Source organism: Mastigoproctus giganteus, chromosome 5, assembly GCF_048544385.1.
Source record: "Mastigoproctus giganteus isolate SK-2022 chromosome 5, ASM4854438v1, whole genome shotgun sequence".
NCBI classification, from domain to species: domain Eukaryota; kingdom Metazoa; phylum Arthropoda; class Arachnida; order Uropygi; family Thelyphonidae; genus Mastigoproctus; species Mastigoproctus giganteus.
In genome coordinates, this window is record NC_143579.1 from 65,160,452 (window position 1) to 65,183,060 (window position 22,609).

Consider the following 22,609-nt stretch of genomic DNA (forward strand, 5'->3'; position numbering starts at 1 on the left):
GGCGGCACGTGTTCAGACTGTTTTGAAAGAGAGAGCGGGAATTATAGAAGCCAATTCCGAAGAACAGTACCCATGGAAGTATCTGTAGAAGAGGCATGCAGCAGAAACAGTACGTCTATGAGAAAGCGAGTGGAGAGACTCTGTTAGAGATGAATCATTAATTAACCTAACTGCCCTCTTCTGAATGGAATCAAGAAGCCTGAGAGAGGTTTTGGGGGCACCACCCCAGATGTGGGAACAATATTCCATGGCAGGGCAGATTTGCGATTTATACAGAGTGAGCAGCTGTTTGGAAGAAAAGTAATGCCGAGAGCGAAAGAGAAAACCAAGTTTTTTAGATGCAGAGGAAGCAATATTTGTAATGTGCTTGTGCCAAGAGAGATTAGAAGTCAGGGTAATCCCCAAAAGAGATATATCATTTTGCCTAGAAATCGGAGTGTCACTAAAGATAAGCATAGGAGCAGAAGAATCCTTTTTGCGAGATATAAGACAAGACTGAGTTTTAGAAGGGTTGAAATCAACTAAGTTGTCTTTGCCCCACTGGAGAATTACATGAAGATCGGCATTTAAGGAATTGGTAGCAGATTTTCGAGAAGTTGAAGCTGATTGAGCAGGACAAGGTTTCTCAAAATAGAAAGTGGAATGCAATGTGTATCATCGGCAAAACTATGGACAGGATTTCCAGTCAATGGAAGAAGGTCATTAATATACAAAAGGAAAAGAGTGGGGGAAAGAACTTAACCTTGAGGGACACTGGCATTAGTGGAGAAGTTAGGAGTTATTGTTATTTGTTATTTTGGTTTTTAGGAGCATTAGCAACTAAGGCCATATTGCTCCGGGGATATGCGGTGGTCATTCCCTGACCTTTCCGCATCCTCCGTATTTGGTGGTCACGGGCTGGAACCCCAGTCTAATCAAGAAGCGTGTGCTACGCACTGCCGCTCCTGCCCACCTGGCTCCGGAGGCGCCAAGAGAAGTTAGGAGACAGAGAGCCATCTACCATCACCCTCAGTGAGCGATCAGCGAGAAAACTGGATAACCAATTACTAAAAACAGTTGGCAAACCAAAAGATGGAAGCTTGTTAAGAAGACCTTTATGGCAAACATGATCAAACACCTTTGAGATGTCAAGAGCAACTACTTGTGTTTCACCAAACCTTGCGGAATCCATACTGGCGATCATTGATCAGATGGAAGGTTTCTAGATAGTTTAAGAGTTGGTGGTTAATAGATTTCTCCATTACTTTAGAAAGAGTAGAAGTAATTGCAATGGGACGATAATTGGATGGGAGGGATTTGTCACCCTTTTTAGGAACAGGCTGGATATGAGCAAATTTCCAAGCAGAAGGGAAAATACCTTTCGAATAAGAAAGTGAAAAGAGACAGCAAAGAAAGGGAGTAAGTTCAGGAGCACAGGTTTTGAGAACAAGTGGAGAAATACCATCAGGACCTGGAGCTTTCATAGCATCAAGATTCATCAAAATCCTTCTGATATCCTTTTGACGGAAGACCACAGAAGGCATTGAATGGACCGTGTTGGGAATGGTGGGAGGTGTTTTACCAAGATCATTAACACATGAGCTGGAAGAAAAGTGGGATGCTAGCAGGTCAGCCTTATCCTTGGCTGAAGTGACAACAGAACCATCTGGTTTGGACAGAGGTGGGAGCAGAGATGGGCAAAAGTTGCGGCCAATAGCTTTGGCAAGACACCAGAATGCTCGGCTACCTTAGGGTATTGGAGACTAGTAATAATATTCTTCCAAATACTATTCAGATAACCACAGCTTACATTTTAGTCATGTAAAGGGATTTGCCTGGATGAAATCCTTGAGCTTGCAGATCTGTACATTACCTGGCCAAAGGAGTTTGAGCAAAAAATATATTCCATTTACATGATAAGGAGACAAACACTCATACTGATAACTGACAAGACATTTTGACCTTATTGCTCTCTCATCATCATCATCAGCCATTTTCAATCCATTGCAGGATGAAGGACTCTCCAGCAACTTTCCAGTTCCTTCTGTTTTGAGCACTGGCCATCCATTTACTACCCAAAAACTCATGAATTTCATCTATCCATCTCCGCCTTTGTCTTCCAGGTTTTCTTCTAGCTCCTCTCTTGGATACCATTCTGTTATTTTCTTAGTCCATCTGTCATCATGTCTTCGAGCTATGTGTCCTGCCCAAGACCATTTTAGCTCTTTAGTTTTGATAAAATGTCCTTTACTTGAATTTGCTGCCTAATCCATGTGTTTCTCTTCTTATCTAACAGTCTGATTCCCAATATAATTCGTTCCATTCTTCGCTGTGAAGTTCTCAGCTTCTCTTCCATTCTTTTGGTGAGTGCCCAAGTTTCACTTTCATAAGTCATGGTGGGGAGTATACATTGGTTCATTATTTTACGTTTCAGACAAACTGGGATATTGCTCTTCAGTATTTGACTATATTTCCTGAATGCTATCCATCCAAAATTTATTCTTCTCTTGATTTCCAGCCATTTATCATTATTACAGCTAATAACTTGTCCCAGATAAGCATATGACTCCACATTTTCAATTACTGCTCCTTCAATCATTATTTCCCTTTTTGTGACATACTTGTTCATCATTACTTTTGTTTTAGCCATATTCATCTTTAGTCCAAAATCCTTACTAACTGTGCATAACTGATTAAGATTTTCCACTAATTCTTTGGGATCGTGGCTTATGACCACAATGTCATCTGCAAATTGTAAATGGTTTAGGTACTCTCCGTTCACATTGACTCCTTTCTGCGACCAGTCTAATCTTCTGAAAGCTTCCTCAAGGGCAGCAGTAAACAGCTTCGGAGATATTGTGTCTCCTTGTCGAACTCCTTTCTTGATTTTAAATTTCCTACTCTCTTTGTCTAGTCTAATAAAAGAGGTAGCACTCTCATATATTTTCTTCAAAATCATAATATATGGAGTATCTATGCCTTGTCTTTCCAGTGCCCGAAACATTGCCTTATGCTGTATGGAGTCAAATGCCTTTTCATAATCCACAAATGCCAGGCATAATGGTGTTTTATATTCATTTGCTTTCTCCATTAGCTGTGATATTACGTGAAGGTGATCCATAGTTGAGAATCCTGTCCTAAAGCCAGTTTGCTCTTTCGGTTGATTCTCATCAAGTATTCTTTCTAATCTGTTAATAATGACCCTTGTGAACAACTTGTAGATGTGGGATGACAAGCTAATTGGTCTATAATTTCCAATTTCTGATTTATCTCCTTTCTTATGCAGCAAAACTATGATTGCATTATTCCACTGCTTAGGCATCACACCTTTTCTAATGCACTTTGTGAAGAGCCTTGCCAGTTTTTGTGTTATGTCTCTTCCTCCCAATTTTAACAACTCTACAGTAACTTCATCTTCCCCCGGGACTTTCTAATTCTTCATTTTCTTCAATGCATGTTCTACCTCATCAGGAAGAATATCAGGTATGTCATATGTGTTGCTACTTTGCAATCCATCTTCCCCACTGCTGGCATCATTCCCTCGCTCCTTGTATAATTCTCTATAGTAGTCTTCTGCTATTTGAATTATGCCTTCTCTGCTGTTTATAAGTACACCATCACTATTCTTCAGTTTCAGTATCATTTGTCTTTCTATATTACTGCTCATGGCTGATTTAAATCCTTTGTTTTCCCTTAATGTTTGTTCTACTTTTCTTTTGTTAAATCTTCTTATGTCCTCTCTGAGTCTCTTTCTAATGCTGCATAACTCTGTATACTCAATTTTCTCCCTGTCAGTGTTTTTCTTGCTCTTCATTTGTCATCTTCGGTTCATCATGACAAGTGTTTCTTGACTAATTTTTTCTTCTTTGGATTTCTTTTTCCCTATAGGTTTCTTGGGCTTTATCACTTTCAGAAAGTTGTAGTATTCCTCATCGATATCTTGGTCCTGAGCAGTCTGCAGAAGCTCAAACTTGTTCTTAAGTTCCAGTACATACTGTTTTTCTCCTCCTCTGTTATCTCAAAGACCTTTGTATTATTTACTCGAGTCTGTTTTTTCCTTTCCTTTCCTACATCTATATCAAGTGTACATCTTACCATTCTGTGATCACTTCCAACATTTACCTTATTCAGGACGGTAACATCATTCACAATATATCTTCTGATAGTGAGGTTGAAGTCGATTTCATTAGTTGTTAATCCATTTGGACTCTTCCATGTCCACTTCTGTTCACCCTTTTCTTGAAAAAAGTGTTCATTACTGACAGTCCTTGAGATTCTGCAAATTCCACAAGTCTTTCACCTCTTTTATTTCTTTCACCAATTCCAAAATTTCCTATAGTTCCTCTTTCTGCGCTGTTTTGTCTTTTTCCAACCTTAGCATTGAAGTCCCCCATAATAATAGTGTAGTGGGTTTTCTGCTCATCTAGAAGACTCTCAATTTCGGTGTACATTTCTTCAACCTCTTCATCATCATGGCTCCATGTTGGTGCATAAATCATAATCTTTAGCCTATACCTCTTAGAAATCTTGAGTATTAGTCTTGACACCCTTGGTGATGTACTTTTGAATTCCAAAATGTTGTTTTTAAAATCTTTATGGACCAGAAACCCAACTCCACCTTTACTCCTTTCACTGTTTCTATTGGTGTACAGCAGATTTCCACTTGATAAACTTATAAGTGATTCATTTCTTCTTCTTGTTTCAGCCAAACCGATGATATTCCAATTCACATTTTCTAATTCCTTTTCCAGCTCTAATATCCTGTCTTCACTGATGAGTGATCTTACGTTATAACACGCCAAGTTCAGTTTCCATGCATGGCAGCCTTGTCGTACCCAGAGATTCTTAGCACCCTCTGCTTCCACTCTGATCCTCTCGCTGCCGTAAGAGGGAGAGTGAAAGCTGCTGGGGACTGAGGGCCATTTCTTTTGTCGTGCTGTCATATGCTGGAGGGTTTGGTCTTTTCCTCTTCACGCTGACCAGGCGTCTTGAAGCGAACCACTCTACACGTTCGTTGCCACCTAAGTGACGTAACAGGGCTTACCATCGAGGTGTGCATGAGTGGATTTTAGGGAGGTAGGCCAACCGGACGTCTCCTAAATCTTCTGTAATAGAGAGATATTGGACCCATCAGTGTTTTAGGCTGAGTGTCTGATAACACACAGGATACCTGTTCCCCTCTATGCTCTCTACTCTATACCAAACACAAACCTTGGATGAACAAAATGCAAAAGAAAAAATAAATAAATAACATTCAATTCTTAAGGGTAATCTTTATAATCCTACATTTACAAATATATGCATGTCAAATTTCCAACAAAATAGGAAATGCATCTGTAGATTAGTACCAGCTGTAAACAGTAAACACTAAAAAAATTATTGTTAATGAGATATTAAAACATTAAAACAAAATTTTCCCAAAGTGTAAATTTTAATACAGAACTATAAAATGCTTTAAAGCATTTACAAGCATCTTTCATTTATAAAATTTTAACACCTTTCAGTGAGAGCAGTACAAAATGCTCAACACTTATAAGAATCAATTTCTTGATATTTAAATTTTATTTTATATCAATACAAAGTCTTTACCCCTAGCTTTTTCCTATAAGACTGAGAGCCTATGAAAAAGAAATTCCTTCTTTGGACCTCTTCTATTAACATCTAATTTCCATTATTCAGAATACACAAATCCATAAAGGGTTTACTTACCATAAGTGAACTGTGAACTTTATGCAACAAATCCATATCAGAAGGCATGCTGTCAAATGAGGCTAGTTTCAATTCAATATTGGAAATAGTCTGGGTGCCTTCCTCCAGACCATGGAGAACAATTTCCACAGCTTTCAATCTAAAAGAGTTAATGGCATTAATGCAATAATTATTTTTAAAAAGACTTTTTTAACTTTCAAAAACGTTAAAAAACAATTTCTTATCTTTGTAAAATGGATAAGAAATTTATTTCAATTTCTTATCCATTTTAAATAAATGGTTAAATTTCTTAACCATTTATTTAAATTTAGTGTGTACTAACATTTTCTAACCAAAAGTCACCTTTTTCACATGACTGAAAATTACTTAAATTAATGATAGAAATCTTTACCTAAAATTATCCATTCTAAAAATTTTGGTGTCTGCTATAATCCAGAAATTCAGTCACCAATTAGTTTTTCCCTTCTTGTCTTGTAACGTGGCCACTTTGCCACTTAACTGTTAACTAGATTATTCTTACCTGCTACCAACTAGATTATCCTTACCTGCTTACCCGCAAACCGCTAGAGATGTTACCCTTCCTTTCATTTCTCATGAGTTCATCCAAGCTGCTGATAATAAAGTTTTGTCCCAATGTAGATTTTCCCACTAGAAATCAAACTATTAGACTGAAATGTTATTAGTTCTTAATAATTCCCTAATTTGATTCAGTGTTAAATTCTTCTCTCATCTGTGATCATCTGAGAGTTCACAAAACTTTCACAGAAAGAAAAAAACTGTCTTTACAGACAACATAATCAGGATAGATCAGTATATAATAATTGATGATATGGCCAGAAGATTGATGAATATATACGTCATGGATCTGCCAGTACCACCACCTGTGACACACTGCTGTAGCATTAGCATTAGTAGAGGCATATGATGCAAGAAAGCAATCTTATGCAGCATCAGCCAAAAAAAAAAAAAAAAAAAAAAACCACTTCCACTTCACCCCTCCATTTGTTCGAAATACCTGTCCAGCTGAGCCTTAAATTTATTTAGGCTATCAACTTCCACGACAAGGGATGGAAGTCTGTTCCACCAACCAACTACCCGCTGGCTAAAGGCAGACTTCCGCACATCTATCCTACAACTGGCTTTCCTCAATTTGAATTTATGCCCTCTCAGGTGATTATTCTGAGCAAGAGGAAGAATCCCATCAGCATTGAGCATGCTCAAACCATTCAAAAACTGTAGTCAAACAATGTGGATCACACAGTCACTGTGGTGTGGGACATAGAACCAGAGAGTGAGCAAGAAAGGCAGCATTCACTGAAAACATCATTCACCATTATAGCCAAAAAAAATAAATAAATAAATAAATAAATTCAGGACTTTCAAAAGCATTGGTAAGGTTATTCTCATGCTGTAATTTGAGTCACAGGGACTCCTGCTATACCAATTCATGTGTAGAAGTGAAACACTCAAACTAAAAAAATCATCCAAATCCCCAATCTGAGACACATCAAAAACAGCAGACCCCAGATGTTTGACTGATGGTGTCATTCAATTACATGACAATGCATGAGAACAAATGGCAGAACCAACTATGGTAACCATTAAGAAACTGCAATGGAAAGTGACTGAGCATCTTCCATAGAGTCCAGACCTATTCACTTTCGATGTGGATGTTTTTAGAAGACCAAAAAATGTGATCGGATAAGCAGCCTGACAATTCCAGACAGATGAAGTGAAGGATAACCATCACACAATACTGCTAGCAACAACCAAGCCTTTATTAAATATAAAAATTTTGGCATACAGAAGAAAAAAATATATATATTTTTTATTTTTCTCACCCTGAACAAAAATGAGGCTCTGCCTATTGTAGATATAATATGGTGTCTGTGCCACCGGACTATGATATGCTACTGAAATGGGGGGGGGGAGGTTATCCACATGTTGGAAAAGATTTTGCAGCTCCAGCAAACGCTAAGTTTTTGATAAATATTTTCTGTTTATTGGCTTAATTGTCATATTAATTTATTTTCTAGAAGTACTTTTATAGTCCTAATGATGTCCCTTAGTTTACATTGAGTTCAGATAGAGATTTTGTAAGTTACTGCTTACTATCCGTAGAATCTTGTACCATTCGAAACTTGCAGCCATTGTTGTAGTATATTAGATCGATACAAAGTAGCATAAGGTATATCCTGAACTTTAAAGCATAAGGTAGAATGGAAAACTAAATAGCATAATACGTAGCACTGTATTAGGAATCTGTTAGCTTAGTATAGTATTCTCAATTAAAATTATTAATTTTCATTGAGAATTAAAATTATGCCCAGGAACAGAAAAGCAAAGAAACCAGCACAAAGAAGAGGAAGTGCTGTGGCTTGGGGAAGAACCGAAGGGAGCAATTCTTCAACGCATCGCAGTTAAAAATATGGGCAAAATTTAAAAGTTTGTGAATCTTTCTGGAACAGGACATGGTCTAATATGATAAGACAGCCAAGAAGGAGGAGGAGGTCTTGGTGTGTGCTACGTGCAGACAGTGTCAAGAAATTAGGTGCCAACTCAGCGTTCTGATGGGCTTCTATGAGAGTTTGAGGTGTAGGGTAGATGCCCTTAAAGGAATTAAAATGAGGGCCCCATCAAGCTCTCAGCTGCCCAACTCAATGGCAGAGCTCACTCTAATGCATCAGACAAAACAGCGGCAAACTCCAAAGCAGAATGCACTGGTCCCACAGGAACTAGTTACTGTTGGTGACTCAATTTTCAAGGAAACGGGAAATATATTGTGCAAAAACGATAGGTGGAATAGGACCAAGGTATGTCTACTAGGGAAAAAAGTTGATGATGTTGTAGAGCAGATATCTTTTAGGGCACAAAACGTGATATTGTTGTACATGTTATCACTAATGACATTAAGTGTGGAACATCTGCGGACTTAACAAGTACAGGTCAGTGTTGAAAAAAAGTCACAATTAGGGTTAAATTTGAAAGTGTCCGCAATTCTGCCAAGATACGAAAGGAGGGAGTATATGATGAGAGCCTTGTTGATCAATTCAGCCCTGGAGAGATTGTGCAGGGCTCAATGGGGCAAAATTTTTCTCAGCATGGTGTGTGTTTGTTAACAGGAGAGACGGCTTCTAAAGGAATGGGATGCACTTCAATAGAAAGGGTACAAGAATATTTGCTGATACTATCGAGGCAGTGTTAGGTGGTTCGGAAAACTGCTAGCTTGGGGGGGAATACACAGACTAATATATTAACAGTAGCCACTGGCAGAGGTGACAGTGATTCTTGCACTGCTTCTATTGGAATGAGCAACAGCCTGGAAAACAAGGTGATCAGATCAAGGACTGCTGGGAGTCATCGTGGAATGAGTAAATACATGGGCTGTGTTAGGGTAACTAAGAATAAGAACAGGTGCATATATACTTGCATGTACACCAATGCAAGGAGTTCAGTAAATAAATTTGAGGTGCTGGTAAAAACATCAAAAGGTAGATATTGTGTGGTCTCACAATATCTACCTGTGATCAGAGACGTGGTGTCACACAGATATAAGGAATGCAGAATTGTAATTTGGGAAGTACAAGGAGTACAGAAAGGATAGACAGGATAGGAAAGGAGGAGGGATTATGCTTATTAGTCAAAAAACACAAAATCTAAGGAAGAACATCAAGTTGACATGGGTGGACAATGCAACGTTGAGTCAGTTTGTTGTGAAATTATAAACACTGAGAAAGCAAAATTGAGAGTATGAGTGTGTTACTGACTACTGGTTGTTCATTCTACTCATCAGGCCTAATGACTCTGATGAGTAGAATGAACAACTGTACAGAGAAATAGAGTGGGCCAGTAAAGCAGATTGTCTTATGAGGAATTTTAACTTCCCAGATATTGAATAGAACTTGTGGGTTGCTCTCTAACAAGCATGACCTTTGTGGATTAATTAGATGATTGTTTTCTACAGCAGCAAGTTCGAGAGGCAACCAGAGGAAGTAATACTTTTGATCTGATTATCAGCAGTGATTCTTCATGCAGTAAGAATCTGCAGTTAAATGAATCACTAGGTGGCAGTGATGACAGCGTACTGATGTGGGATTTACTCAAAGATGTAACTACCCTCAACAGTAAAGGGAAGGGTTTTTGCTTTCGTAAAGGTGACTACAGTGGTCGCAGACAATTTTTAAATTCTATACAGTGAGACCAACTGATGATGTTACCAACAACAAATTTGAAATGGGATGCATTCAAGGAATTTCATACCAACTAAAAAAATATTGTTCAAAGTTTAGGCCTAAATGGATGTCATATGAACTAATCAGACTCATGGCTGAGAAGAAAAATGCATGGGATGCACAAACTATCAGGTGACACAGAAGCCTTCGGTAAATATAAGCTGGTCTGTAATCAATTCATAAAGGAGGCTAGATAGGCGAAGGCAGAAATCCTTGGCAAAAGATGCAAAGAAAAACAGCAAAAAGTTTTTTACTTATGTAAACTCTGGAAGAAAGGGAATGAATCAAATTAGTCCACTTGATATCTTTTTTTGACTGCTGATGATCGTTCTCAGGTAGCTGACAAACCGAATGAGTATTCTGCATCTACATTCACACATGAGGAAGTCTGTAGGGCAGTGTAGGCCAGAAGCTTATCAAACTCTGGCAGAGAGCTAAATGATTTTGTAATAACTGAAAGCAAAGTGAAGGAAAAATTGTTGAAATTGAACATAAGGCACTTGAGGTGGATGGGATATATCCAATTATATGAAGGGAGGAAACAAAACAAGTAAGCAGAGCCTTAGCCATGATTATGGAAGCTTCCTTGGACTCAGGGGAGGTCCCCATGGACTGGAGATGTGCAAATGTGTCCCCAATTCACAAAAGGGGATCAAAGGGTGATAGGAGTAATTACAGACCCGTTATTCTAACTTCTGTTCCAGGGAAAATATTGGAGTCACTGGTTAAGGAAGTGATGTAGGATCATCTAGACAAGACTGCAGACATAATTCAGACAATCATGGGTTTGTTAAGGGGACGTTTTGTCTGAAAATTTGATTGGATACTATGATGTGGTCACAAAAGAGCTGGATGCAAAAAAATAATTTTATTATATCATATACTTGAATTTTAGGAGAGCTTTTGATACTGTGTGCACATGGAAGACTACTGTACAAATTGGAGCAGTACAGCATTAAGTGCAAGTTGCTGCTATTGATAAAGGGATAGTTGAGTGGGAGAAGACAGAGTGGTAATCAATGGACACTGCTCTTTGTGTAGTAATGTTATTAGTGGAGTCCCCCAGGTTCGGTGTTGGGTCATTGCTGTTTTCTGTATTTATTAATGATACTGATGAAGGTATATCAGGTTTAATGTACAAGTGTTCAGACGATAAAAAGGTTGGCAGAGTTGTTAATGACACTAATGACGGTACGCTATTGCAACAGAATCTAGTAAAATTAAACAGATGGGCTGAGAGGTGAATTTTAACATTGACAAATGTAAAATACTGCATAACAGTAGCAGTAACCCCAACGTAACATATCAACTATGTGATATTACACTCAGGGTAGTGGAGAATAAAAAAGACCTGGGGGTAATTGTGCAGTCAGATATGAAGGTTTTCTGAGCAGTGAAGACAGTCTGTAAGAGTAGCTCATGGTCTCTTGTCAATGATATGAAAATTTTGTCTAGCAGAGATAAGGAGGTGATTGTCCCCTTGTATAAGGCAATGGTCAGACCCCACCTCGGGTACTATATAAATATAAGTCTGGAGATCTAATTTTAGGAAGGATATAGAGTTGCTGGAATGAGTACAAAGAAGGGCAAAGAGATTGGTGAAGGGAACAAAGGGTTTGCTCTTAAGTTCTGCGAATTGCATTGGCTGGAAACTAGGCACCTGCAGGGTGATGATTGAAGTGTATAAGGCCTTTAATGGTTTGAGCAAGCTCAATACTGATGGCATTCTTCCTCTTGCCCAGATTAATCGCCTGAGCAAACAAATTCAAATTCAGAAAGACAGTTGAGGATAGAGGTATGGAAATTCGCCTTTAGCCAGCAGGTAGTTTATTGCTGGAACAAACTTCCATCTGCCATTTTGGAAGTTGACAGCTTAAATAAATTCAAGGCAGAACTACACAAACGTTTGGAACAAATAATGGATGTGTGAAATGGGAAGGATTTTTTTTTTTTTTTTTTTGGCTGATGCTGTATAAGCTTGCTTTCTTGCATCATATGCCTCTACTAATGCTAATGCGTTTTGTTTCAATGCACAACTAAACTTATCTATATGGCCCAACTGTTCTATTTAAAATCATACATATTTGCAAATCAGAACTATCTACAAATGTACTCATGTGTAAATTATTAATGTGAACAACTGCAGTTTAATTTACAAAGAATAAGGGTGCATACTCAATTATATCTTTACTTTTGTCCACAGGTGTACACGTGTTTGATGTAAATAGAGAATGAAGGGAAAAAAAGGGCAAAGCGATATCAAATTTTATAACATCATTAAACAATAGGAATAACAATTAAAAAATTGAAATTGTGGTTGTTTCAGGGTACTATGTTTTTGTAATTCAAGATTATCAACAACAAAGATGTACTACAAAAAGAAAATATACAAAGTCAAAAATATATTTCTAAATAAGGACACAAATTTAAAACAAAATAAATTTTTTGTTCATAATACACATGTATTTGTGTAAACCATACAATTTCTTCACAATCAGACAATACAACAGATGACAGTGTTATTTAATGAAACTTGGATAATTAACAAGAAATTTTTCAGAGACAAATGTTCAGATAACAAATGTCCTGTAACAGGACATTTGTTATCTGAACTCATAATATAACTTTAATCTTGGGGGGGGGGGGGGGGGGGGGAGACACATTTAATAGAATTGTTCAGCAACTAGAAGGAATAATAAAACATTCAACCTACCTCTCCACATATAAATTAGAGAGTGACCACAGATGATCCCATGTTTCTACAACAGTGTTATATCTTGTATGAACAGTAGCAGTTTTACGAGTAGTTGATTTGAAAGTCTGTTTTACTTCTGCTACTTGGGGTTCAAGCTTGTGAAGAAGTGTTTCAAATTCCTATATATAAAAGTGCATAGATTGAATTATATATATTATTGTACTGTATTATTATATAGATTGTGTTATTATTTATTGTTTTAATTTTAAGAAAATATACCATCAAGCAATTGCTTTTCAAAAATATATGAAAAAAAAAGTTTTTTTCTACATATTACTCTGCATTAATTAGGCAGCTACACTATTAAATAGTGTAGCTAGGCAGCTACTAAATGAATATAAATAAATTTATAAAATTAATTATTAAAAATTTAGCTTATCAAAGACCAAATCTATACAACAAACTTAATACTGGGTAATTAAATAGATTTTTGCAATTTTAAAAATTTATTGTGAGGGTGAGGTAAATTTATGAAGCAGAAGTGTTTTAAGAATGAAAGTAAACAAATTTCTCAAAGTTCTATTTACATCTCATAAACTGAATATAAATCTATTCCCAGATGGTTATCTTGTGCTAATTCATTTTTCCTGACAAATGAAACGTTGTTTATTTCTAAAATGCAACATCTGAATTAAAATCGCAGTTGCGACCTATTAAACCTATAAAATAAACACGAAACTGAAGTTTCTCATAGCAATTACCATCTGTGACTATTTGGAGCAATTGAAATGTGTAGATTTTTGACTATAAACAGTTTCCTTAAATCATTGTAAGTGCATCATAAAATGAATAAATCACAGATCCATTTTCGAAAATGCTGAAACAGAAATGACATATGGATATAGCCGACCGGGTTTCATAGAATCAAATCATATAGCATGCTTCATTACTGGTGCTGCCACTATAACTGCAGTTTCTGTTGCAGAAGTTATTAATTTGTATAAGAAATGATTTTTTTTTTTTTTTTTTTAAATCCCAAAAAAAAGGAAAGCACAAAGAATGAAAAGGAAGCATTGAGGCATATTAAATCAGAGCACTCCAATTTGAGAATTATGATGACCTCAAATTATAAATTGTACATCTAAAAATTTGTGTACATCATTAAAACAACCCCTCGCCACACGCAAAATAAAAAGTAAATCAAACATTCTTTTGCCACAAATTATTGTTAAAATTTTCAAAGCACATGTGCATGATTTGATCAAAATGTTTGGTGAAACATTTTGAATGTGCAACAAGTTTTATTCTGTTGTTATGCTCCAGCCTAGTGGAATGCTGCTTGAAGTAAAAATTTCTTTTTCTCATTTCTTGTGGATACTGAAAATAATGAAATTTGAAAAATGCATGAAACATTAAATTTCACTGTAAACTTTGAAAGTCAGCCACAGAAACACAGGAAAAGCTTATTACAGTATTCGAAGACAACACTTTGAAGAACAAAAAATCAAAATAACAAGGAAGTCCAGATCATCATTTGACTGCATGGAAAACTGACCATTCGAGAAATTGCCAGGGACTCTACTCTTGCATTTGGTTCAGTTCAGACAATTTTGACTTGAGAATGAGATGAGTGAGGTTTCTCAATACATTCTCACTCAAGATCCTTGATCTTGAGTGACCTCTCATTTCATCTGAGTCATTCAAGCAAGCTGCTGGAGCCTTTTTTTAACAGAAATTATAAAAAGTTATGAGTTTTGAGTATGATGAATATGACCAAGAGGACAAGATTCAAACATCTTAATGAAAAACTGTCATGACCAAAACAAAAAAAAAAAGATTGGCCACCAAAATCACATGTGAAGATAATGCTGACTGCATTTCTTGACAATAAGGTATGGTGTAATAAGAATTAGTTCCGCTAGGTGTCACTGTTTATAAATGCAGCCATTTATACAGATGGTTTTAAAATGCTTGAGAGCCAGTCCACCTTAAACAACCTGAAAAATGGTGAAATGGTTCTCTCCTTCACCACAACAATGTACTATTATATCATGTCAATTGCTATCTGTCTATTTTTGACTGACAAGAACATTTCTGTCATGCTACACCCACCTCATTTTTTTGTTTGGCACCACACAATGTCTGGCTAATCCCAAAATTAAAACGTGATATGAAAGGAAAGTGATGTGAGTCAGTTCAAGAAATCTAATCAAACACAATGGTGGCAACTCATAAATATTAATTAAAGGAAACTTCCAAAAATGTTTTGATCAGTCGCAACATGAAAGAACAAATGTGTTGCAGAAGAAGACTACACTGATGAATATTCATATTTTGCAATATTAAGTTTTATTCTAAAAATTCATTACTGCACACTTGGAATCTAAAGCTAATGTCATTTACCAAACTATGTCTGATAGTCTCTACCCTTCCTTAAGAGTTTTCTAAATGTGTGTGGACTCTACATAGTGAATTTCTGATACTAGTGGGTAGCACGGAGTGTTTATTATGGAATTCTGAGAAATTGAAAAAAGGAAAAATTTATACATAAATGCTTTTAAATATTAATTTTTTCTTATTTTGACTTCATTGCCCAAAACTAGACTAAAATTAGGGAAAAAAATCAAATCAATAATTTGTGTGGGGGGGAAAGAAAAAAAGAGGGGGAAAAAAAAAAGAAATTCTGGATCTGAATTACAAAGAATATCTTCAATTTAAAATTTTAAAAGATTATCTTCAATTTTAAATTAGCTTACAATTCTATTGTAAGCTAATTTAGACAATGGGGGGTCACCTGGGAGTGTATTACCAAGGTTGAGAAGTGGACATAGTTTCACCACATAGAGTAACTTACCACTAGGAGGATAACTTCCTTTGTCCCTAGATTGCGAGTAGGATGTCGGGTACCAGAATATAAGTGCTAAGATGCAGAATTTGTGCTCATGGAAACAGATAAGATTTTTGGAAATTTTTACCATCTTTTCAATTAATTAACATATTAAATTGTGTTTTACAAATAGTTTAACTAGTCTTAGTCATATTCATTAGCTTATTTTTAAATTTAGCTAATGATTTTGTAAGTTACAACTTACTATTGATATTGGTGTTTTGGTGCAAATATCATAGCACGTAACGAGTAGAGCAGAGAAATAGTAGGGTTTCGATTGTGATAAATAAGTAGCTCAAAGGTTCTAACCACTTTTGGGCATATATCTTTTTGTGTTTAGCTACGGAATTTTTACTTTTTAGCAAGGACAAAACTAATTTAACATTGCAATTGTTATGGAATAGTTAGCATAATATATATCACTACATTCAAGAATCTAACTTCGTAAATTAAATTTTTTAATCTTATTAATTTTCATTGTTAATTAATTTTAATTGGAAATCATGCCTAAAACTAGAGCAGCAAATAAATGAGCACAAAGTAGCAGGAGTGCTGTGGCTCAGGGGGGGGAGGGGAACTAAAGCAGACAATTCTCCAATGTATCATAACCTAAAAAAATGTGCAACTTGTGAAATGTTTGCAGACTTTCTGGAACAGCACGGGATCCAGCCATGGAGGAAGTCTTCATGTGTGTGACAGGTGTAGAGAGTGAAGAAACAACTCAATGCCAGAACTCACTGTTGTGTATCAGACAACACAGTGGCAATCTTCAAGGCAGAATGTACTAGTCTCACAGGAGCTAATTATTGTTGGTGATTCTATTGTTCAGACCGGGGCATGTCTCCTAGGAGAAACAGTAGATGTGTTGTAGAGCAGATATCTTTTAAGTGCACAAAATTGATATTGTTGTACATGTTGGCACAAATGATATTAAGAGTAAGAGATCGAACGTGATAGCAAATACAGGGCAATGTTGGTAAAAAGTTGAGAGTTAGGATTGAATTTAAAAGTATTTATCAGAGACATTGTGTCACACAGATATAAGAAATGCAGAATTTGAATTTGGGGAGTACAATGAGGACAGAAGATGTAAAGTGTTTATGCTCTTAGTTAAGAAGAATAGTAAATTTAAGTCAGTGCATTCAGTTGATTTGGATGACGAGTGCAATGTTTAGTCAGTTGGTGTGATATAAGCACTGGAAAAACAACACTGACAGTAGGAGTGTGTTATATAGGCTTAATGACTTTGACAAGTTTACCACAACAGCTATACAGGGAAATAGAGTGGGCGAGCAAATCAGAATCTCATAATGGGGGATTTTAACTTTCCAGATGTTGACTGGAATTTGTGGGTTGGCCACTCACACACTAGCAAGAATTCTGTGGATTTCTTGGGTGACTGTTTTCTAGAGAAGCATGTTAGAGAGGCAACAAGAGGAAGCCATACTCTTGATCTGATTATCAGCAGTGACTCTATATGCATTAAGAATCTGCAGGTAAAAGACCCACTGAGTGGCAATGATCACAATGTACTAATGTGGAATTTAATTAAAGACAAAGCTACCATCGGGGATTAAGGGAAAGGCTTTGTTTTTCGTAAGGATGACTGCAGAGGTCTCAGACAGTTTTTAACACGTTGACTGCCAAGCTACAAGAAAAATTCCCCAGGGCCAAAAAATATTTAGTAAATAATTTGACTGATTAGTAATTCTAAAATAAATATTGAAATGTCAGTGTTATGCAGTTTTTTTTCCGCTTAAAATATATATATAAAAAAAAAAAAAAAGGTCTTTTTTTTGTGTCGCATATATGTGGCCGATATAACCCAGAAGGTTACTTTATTTCTTGAGATGCCATGTCGACCACATACGTGTGACGCTATTACGGCATACATACGAAGGTCATTTGTGATTAGTTTATTGCCCATGCAGTGCATGCTACAATAAAACAAATCTCGATAAAATAAATTCTCAAACGTCGCAATAAGTTTGTCAATACTGTTATAGATTTTGTGAAAACAAGTTCATTAGCGCACTGTATTATCCCCATTATTATTATGTTTCTCCGCAAGTTTGTACAAGTGTGTTGTAAAAAAAAAAAAAAAAAAAAAAAAACACCTAAACAGCAATGGTTAAAAGAAGAACTAAGAGAAATTGCTGAAAATCTTAGTAGTAATTCTGAAGATGAAAAAGATTTAGACTCTGACTGATGATTCAGTAAAAGATCCTGACTGGGATATTTCTTTAAATGAAGGATATACTGAAATACCGGAAAATATTGAAGTGCTTCAAGACTGGATGGAAGAAGAAAACACGGATAAGCAATTTGAAAATACTGAAGAACCTGAGTTTGAAGTGACTGAAACAAATGAGGCTGTTGAGTGGACGAAGGACACAAAAAATGATTTGATTTGATTTTACAGGCAAATCGTGACTACAAATAGATGTATCAAGAAACATTACTCATCTTGAGGAGTTTTCTTTATTTTCTGATGAAGAAGTAATAAATCTTATTGTAACAGAAACAAACAGATAGGCCAAACAGAAAATTCAGAGTAACCGAGATTTGCGGTAGAGTCATCTAAAAAAGTGAGTTTCAACAACTGCTGATGAGATGAAAGTTTTTCGGGCTTTTTATGTGGATGGGACTAGTAAGATTGGGCAGTATTGCATCTTACTGGTCAACAAAACCTATCCATAAAAATAATTTAGTAACAAAAATTGTCTCTCGCAACATTTGAATTGTTGTTGCACCTCATTCACTTTTCAGACAATGAAACTGCTATTCCAGGGGACAGGCTCAGTAAGATACAATACCTGATAGATGTTTTGCAGCTGAAATATCAGAAAATATTTTTCCCGAGCAAACATTTTGTCATTGACGAAACTTATTCCTTGGAGGGGCAGGCTGATATTCCAACAGTATATTCCAAATAAAGCGCAAAGGTATGGAATCAAGCTGTTCAAATTATGTTCCCCTGAAGGATATACCTGTATTCAGGTAAATCTGAAAAATTATATAAAATCCATAGGTTTAGCTGCAAAGGTCTGCAAAAAGTTACCACAAGGACATCTAAATGAAGGTTGCACCTTGTACATAGACAACATTTATACCAGCTACCATCTGGCATTATCGTTTCTTCATAAAAAAAAAAAAACCTCACGTTGGTTGTACATTTGTACGAGCGAATAAAAAATTTATTCCCAAAGAAATCATGTACTCAAAGCTAAATAAAGGTGAGACAATCGCCAAGGAAGGTAAAAAATGGAAATATTGTTCTAAAGTGGAGAGATGCTTGAGATGTGAGACTACTAACAACAAAGCATGCCTCAGAAATGGTTAGTGGGGTGCTTCTTTTGCTTCTTTCCGTCTTCCTTTACTTGTGGACCGTCCACCAGTAAAGGAAGACGGAAAGAAGCAAAAAAAAAAAAAAACCTTCCTATTCTAGATTATAAATAATAAAGGAAAGGCAGGCATTGATCTGTCAGATCAAATGGGTTCATATGCCACAACACTAAGAAAGGGGGTAAAGTGGTACCGGAAATTAGCAATAGAATATATATTCAGAATATCAGTTGTCAATGCATATGTGGTATACAAGAGTGATAGACAAACAAATAAAAATAAGAAGCTTTCGGGAAGAGGTAGTTATGGATTTGCTAAATATAGAACAGAAAGAGAAACGTGAAAGGCCAAAATGTGGTAACACTCATATACTAACGACAAAAATCGAAGCAAACAACAAGAAAGTTAGAAGGATGTGCATTTTTTATAATGCAAAACTGAAAGAGTCAGAAGATAGATCAGTTGCTAGCAGAAAGAGATAAAGAGTTGACATATTGACCAGAGTGTATTCATCAGCCTTTCATGTGTTTGGAGTGTTTTGGACAACACTATAAATCTTCATAATTTTGTAATTATAAAATTTGTAATAATAAAGAATTTTTAAATAATGACCAGTTACTACCTTATTTTGTCTCATAGCACCATGCAAATTTCATCACATGTAATACCGGAGGCTACGCTTTTCAAAAATAATGTAAATTTCCAACAATCGTCAGTGCTATACAGCCAACACAGCTCCCACTGAAACAGTGGGTGTCGGCAATATATGTCCGATGCGGCACCTGAAAAATGTAATGGTGCCAGACAAATATGGCCGACACGGCAGTCAATGTGTTAAATTGTGTGAAGTGGGACCACAACTGATGATGCTACCAACAGCAAATTCTAAATGGGAAGTATTTAGGAAATTAATCAAAGAAGGCTTTTCATACCAACAAAGAAATACTTTTCAAGGCTTAGACCTAAATGGATGTCAGATGAACTATCGAGACACGTGGCAGAGAAGAAAAGTGAATGAGATGCATATAAATTATCAGGTGATACAGAAGCCTACTGTAGATATAAATTAGTGTGTAATCAAGTCACAAAGCAGGTTAGGCAAACTAAGGTAGGCTATAAGAAGTCTCTGGCAAAGAATGCAAAGTAAAGCAGCCAAGTTTTCTATGCTTATATTAACAGTAGAAAGAAGAGGTTGAACCATATTGGGCCACTTGATAACTGTAGATGACCCTGTTCAGATTGCAGACAAATTTGACAGGTATTTTGCATCTACATTCAACACCAGGAATTCTTTAGGGCAGGAGAAGCTAGAAGTTTATCAAACTCTAAAGAGGAGCTAAATAATTTTCTGATAGCTGAAAGGAAAGTGGAGAAGAAAAATTGTTGAAGATGGACATAAAAAAGGCACCAGGGATAGATGGAATCTATCGAATTATACAGGGCGTTTATAAATGTTGAAACACTTTTAGTGGTTTATTGCACAAAGACTAGGACAGATATCAATGTCATATACATACCCTGTGAAAGAGAAAATGTCAAAGTTTTTTTTTTCATCACATCACATCACTTCACAAGAATTCAATGTGGGAACCACATGTGACACTGAAAATGTCCCCACGGTAATCAAACTCTTGATGTACCCTGTCCAGCATATCCTGTGTGACCGTGGTGGTAGCTTTTTCAATTCTCTGCTTTAGTTCCTGGATGTCACATGGCAAAGGTGGTACATAAACATGATCCTTTATATAGCCCCACAAGAAGAAATCACACGTCCAGTGATCTCAGCGGCCATTTCAAGAAACATTCGTCCCTTTCTCCAACACATCCGATCCAGCGCTTGTTTAGCTCAGTGTTAAGGTAGGCCTGAATATCATTATGGAGTGGGGAGGGGCCCTGTCTTGCTGGTAAATAAAGTCATCACTATCTTCCTGAACTTTAGGCATCAACCATTGCTGCAGCATATCGAGGTAGGATTGCTCAGTTACAGTGCCCTCAGCAAAGAAGAAAGGTCCATACAGTTTTCGCCGTGAAAAGGTGCAGAAAACATTCACTTTTGGCCAATCACACCCATATTCAATTATCTCTTCAGGTTTCTGGGTGTCCCAGATCCGACAATTGTGTCGGTTGACCTTCCCAGTGGTGTAAAATGTGGCCTCATCGCAAAACACTATGTGATTAAAGAAATTGGCATGTTGTTCTGTCAGTCCTTGCAGTTCACAACAAAATTGGAAATGCTTCTCTTTGTCATCTTCCTTTAACATATGCACTAAGTGCAATTTATACGGCTTCATAGAAAGTTTTTTACAAGGAACCTTCCATACTGTCGGGGCTGGCATTTGCAGCTCACGTGATGCTATCTGCACCAATTTATTGGGGCTACATGTGAATAATAACATTAGCATTAGTTGGGGTTTTTTTTTTTTTTTTTTTTGGTAGTTGTTGGCGCATAGGCTTCTGTGGCCATAATGCACCTCCCAAGGTTTTTGCAGTACTTTGATCCAAGCCCTAGGCAGGAATCGAACCCGCGACCTTTGGGTTGCCGGGCAGGCACTTTACCCACCCGGCTAGCCCGGCCGGCTATTAGCATTAGTAGAGACATATGATGCAAGAAAGCAAGCTTATGCAGCATCAGCCAAAAAAAAAACTTCCACTTCACCCCTCCGTTCGTTCAAAATACCTGTCCAGCTGAGCCATAAATTTATTTAGGCTATCAACTTTCAATGTCTCTCACTCATTCCACATTATCAACAGTAACACTAGGCCAGAACAAGCAACTGTTTACAAATTGCTTATGCCACTTGGAAATAGCCTTCCTGGTTGGTTAGCTTTCTACTGTATGCACTTCAAAATTTCCTTTGAACACCTCTTGCACACTTGTTCTTATCAAACAGTAGCACACAAAATGCCTTCTCAGGATTGGAAGCTGCCATCTTTCAACAAGGTTATGCATGTGGTAGGGGGATGACAGGTAACGCCAACTGGCAGTGAATGATGGAACTACACACCTCGACAGTAACAACTTGGCAACTTTCATGTTTTCTCTTTCACATGGTATAAGTAAGTAAATGGTATCTCTCTTACTCCATGTGCAGTAAATTATTTAAAGTGTTCCCACCGTTTATAGACACCCTGTATTAAAGCAGGCAGCAAAGGAGGTAAGGAAACCCTTAGCCATAATTATGAGGGCATTCTTGGATTCAGGGAAAGACCTACTGACTGGAGAAGTGCAAATATATCAGCAATTTAAATGGGGATCAAAAGGAGATGACACGAGTAATTACAGACCTGTTAGCTTAACATCTGTTCCAGGAAAACAATGGAATTACTGTTTAAAGAAGTAATACAGGACCACTTAGACAGGCATATAATTGTATTGTATCACAACATGGATTTGCCAGGGGGGGGGGGTTGTCTAACCAATCTAACAGGTTACTATGGTACAATAACAAAAGAACTGGATGCAAAAATTTATTTTGATATCCCATACTAGAATTTTGGGAAGGATTTTGATACCTGTTACACATAGAAGACTGTTGTACAAATTGGAGCAATGTGGCATTGAGGTCAAGTTACTGCTATGGATAGAGGGATGTTTAAGTGGAAGAAGACAGAGTGGCTATCAATGAGCACTGCTCTTTGAGGACTAATGGTATTAGTGGAGTTCCCCAGGGTTTGCCATTGGGTCCATTGCTGTTTTCAGTATTTATCAATGATAATGATGAAGGTATATCAGGCATAATGTCTAAGTTGGCAGATGGTACA

General features: G+C 36.8%; 1 protein-coding gene across 7 annotated transcripts in view; it reads right to left on the minus strand.

Moving 5' to 3' along the window:
* The window catches only part of LOC150085455 (uncharacterized), a 1,845,429-nt gene that overhangs the window by 1,153,461 nt on the left and 669,359 nt on the right, over positions 1-22,609 (minus strand). For all 7 annotated transcript variants that reach the window (XM_090374043.1, XM_090374041.1, XM_090374042.1 and 4 more), the window contains 2 exons: positions 12,634-12,794; positions 5,689-5,827 (listed from right to left, as the gene is read on the minus strand). In XM_090374043.1, coding sequence (XP_090230169.1) covers positions 5,689-5,827; positions 12,634-12,794 — 300 coding nt within the window. The remainder of the gene's footprint in view (positions 1-5,688; positions 5,828-12,633; positions 12,795-22,609) is intronic.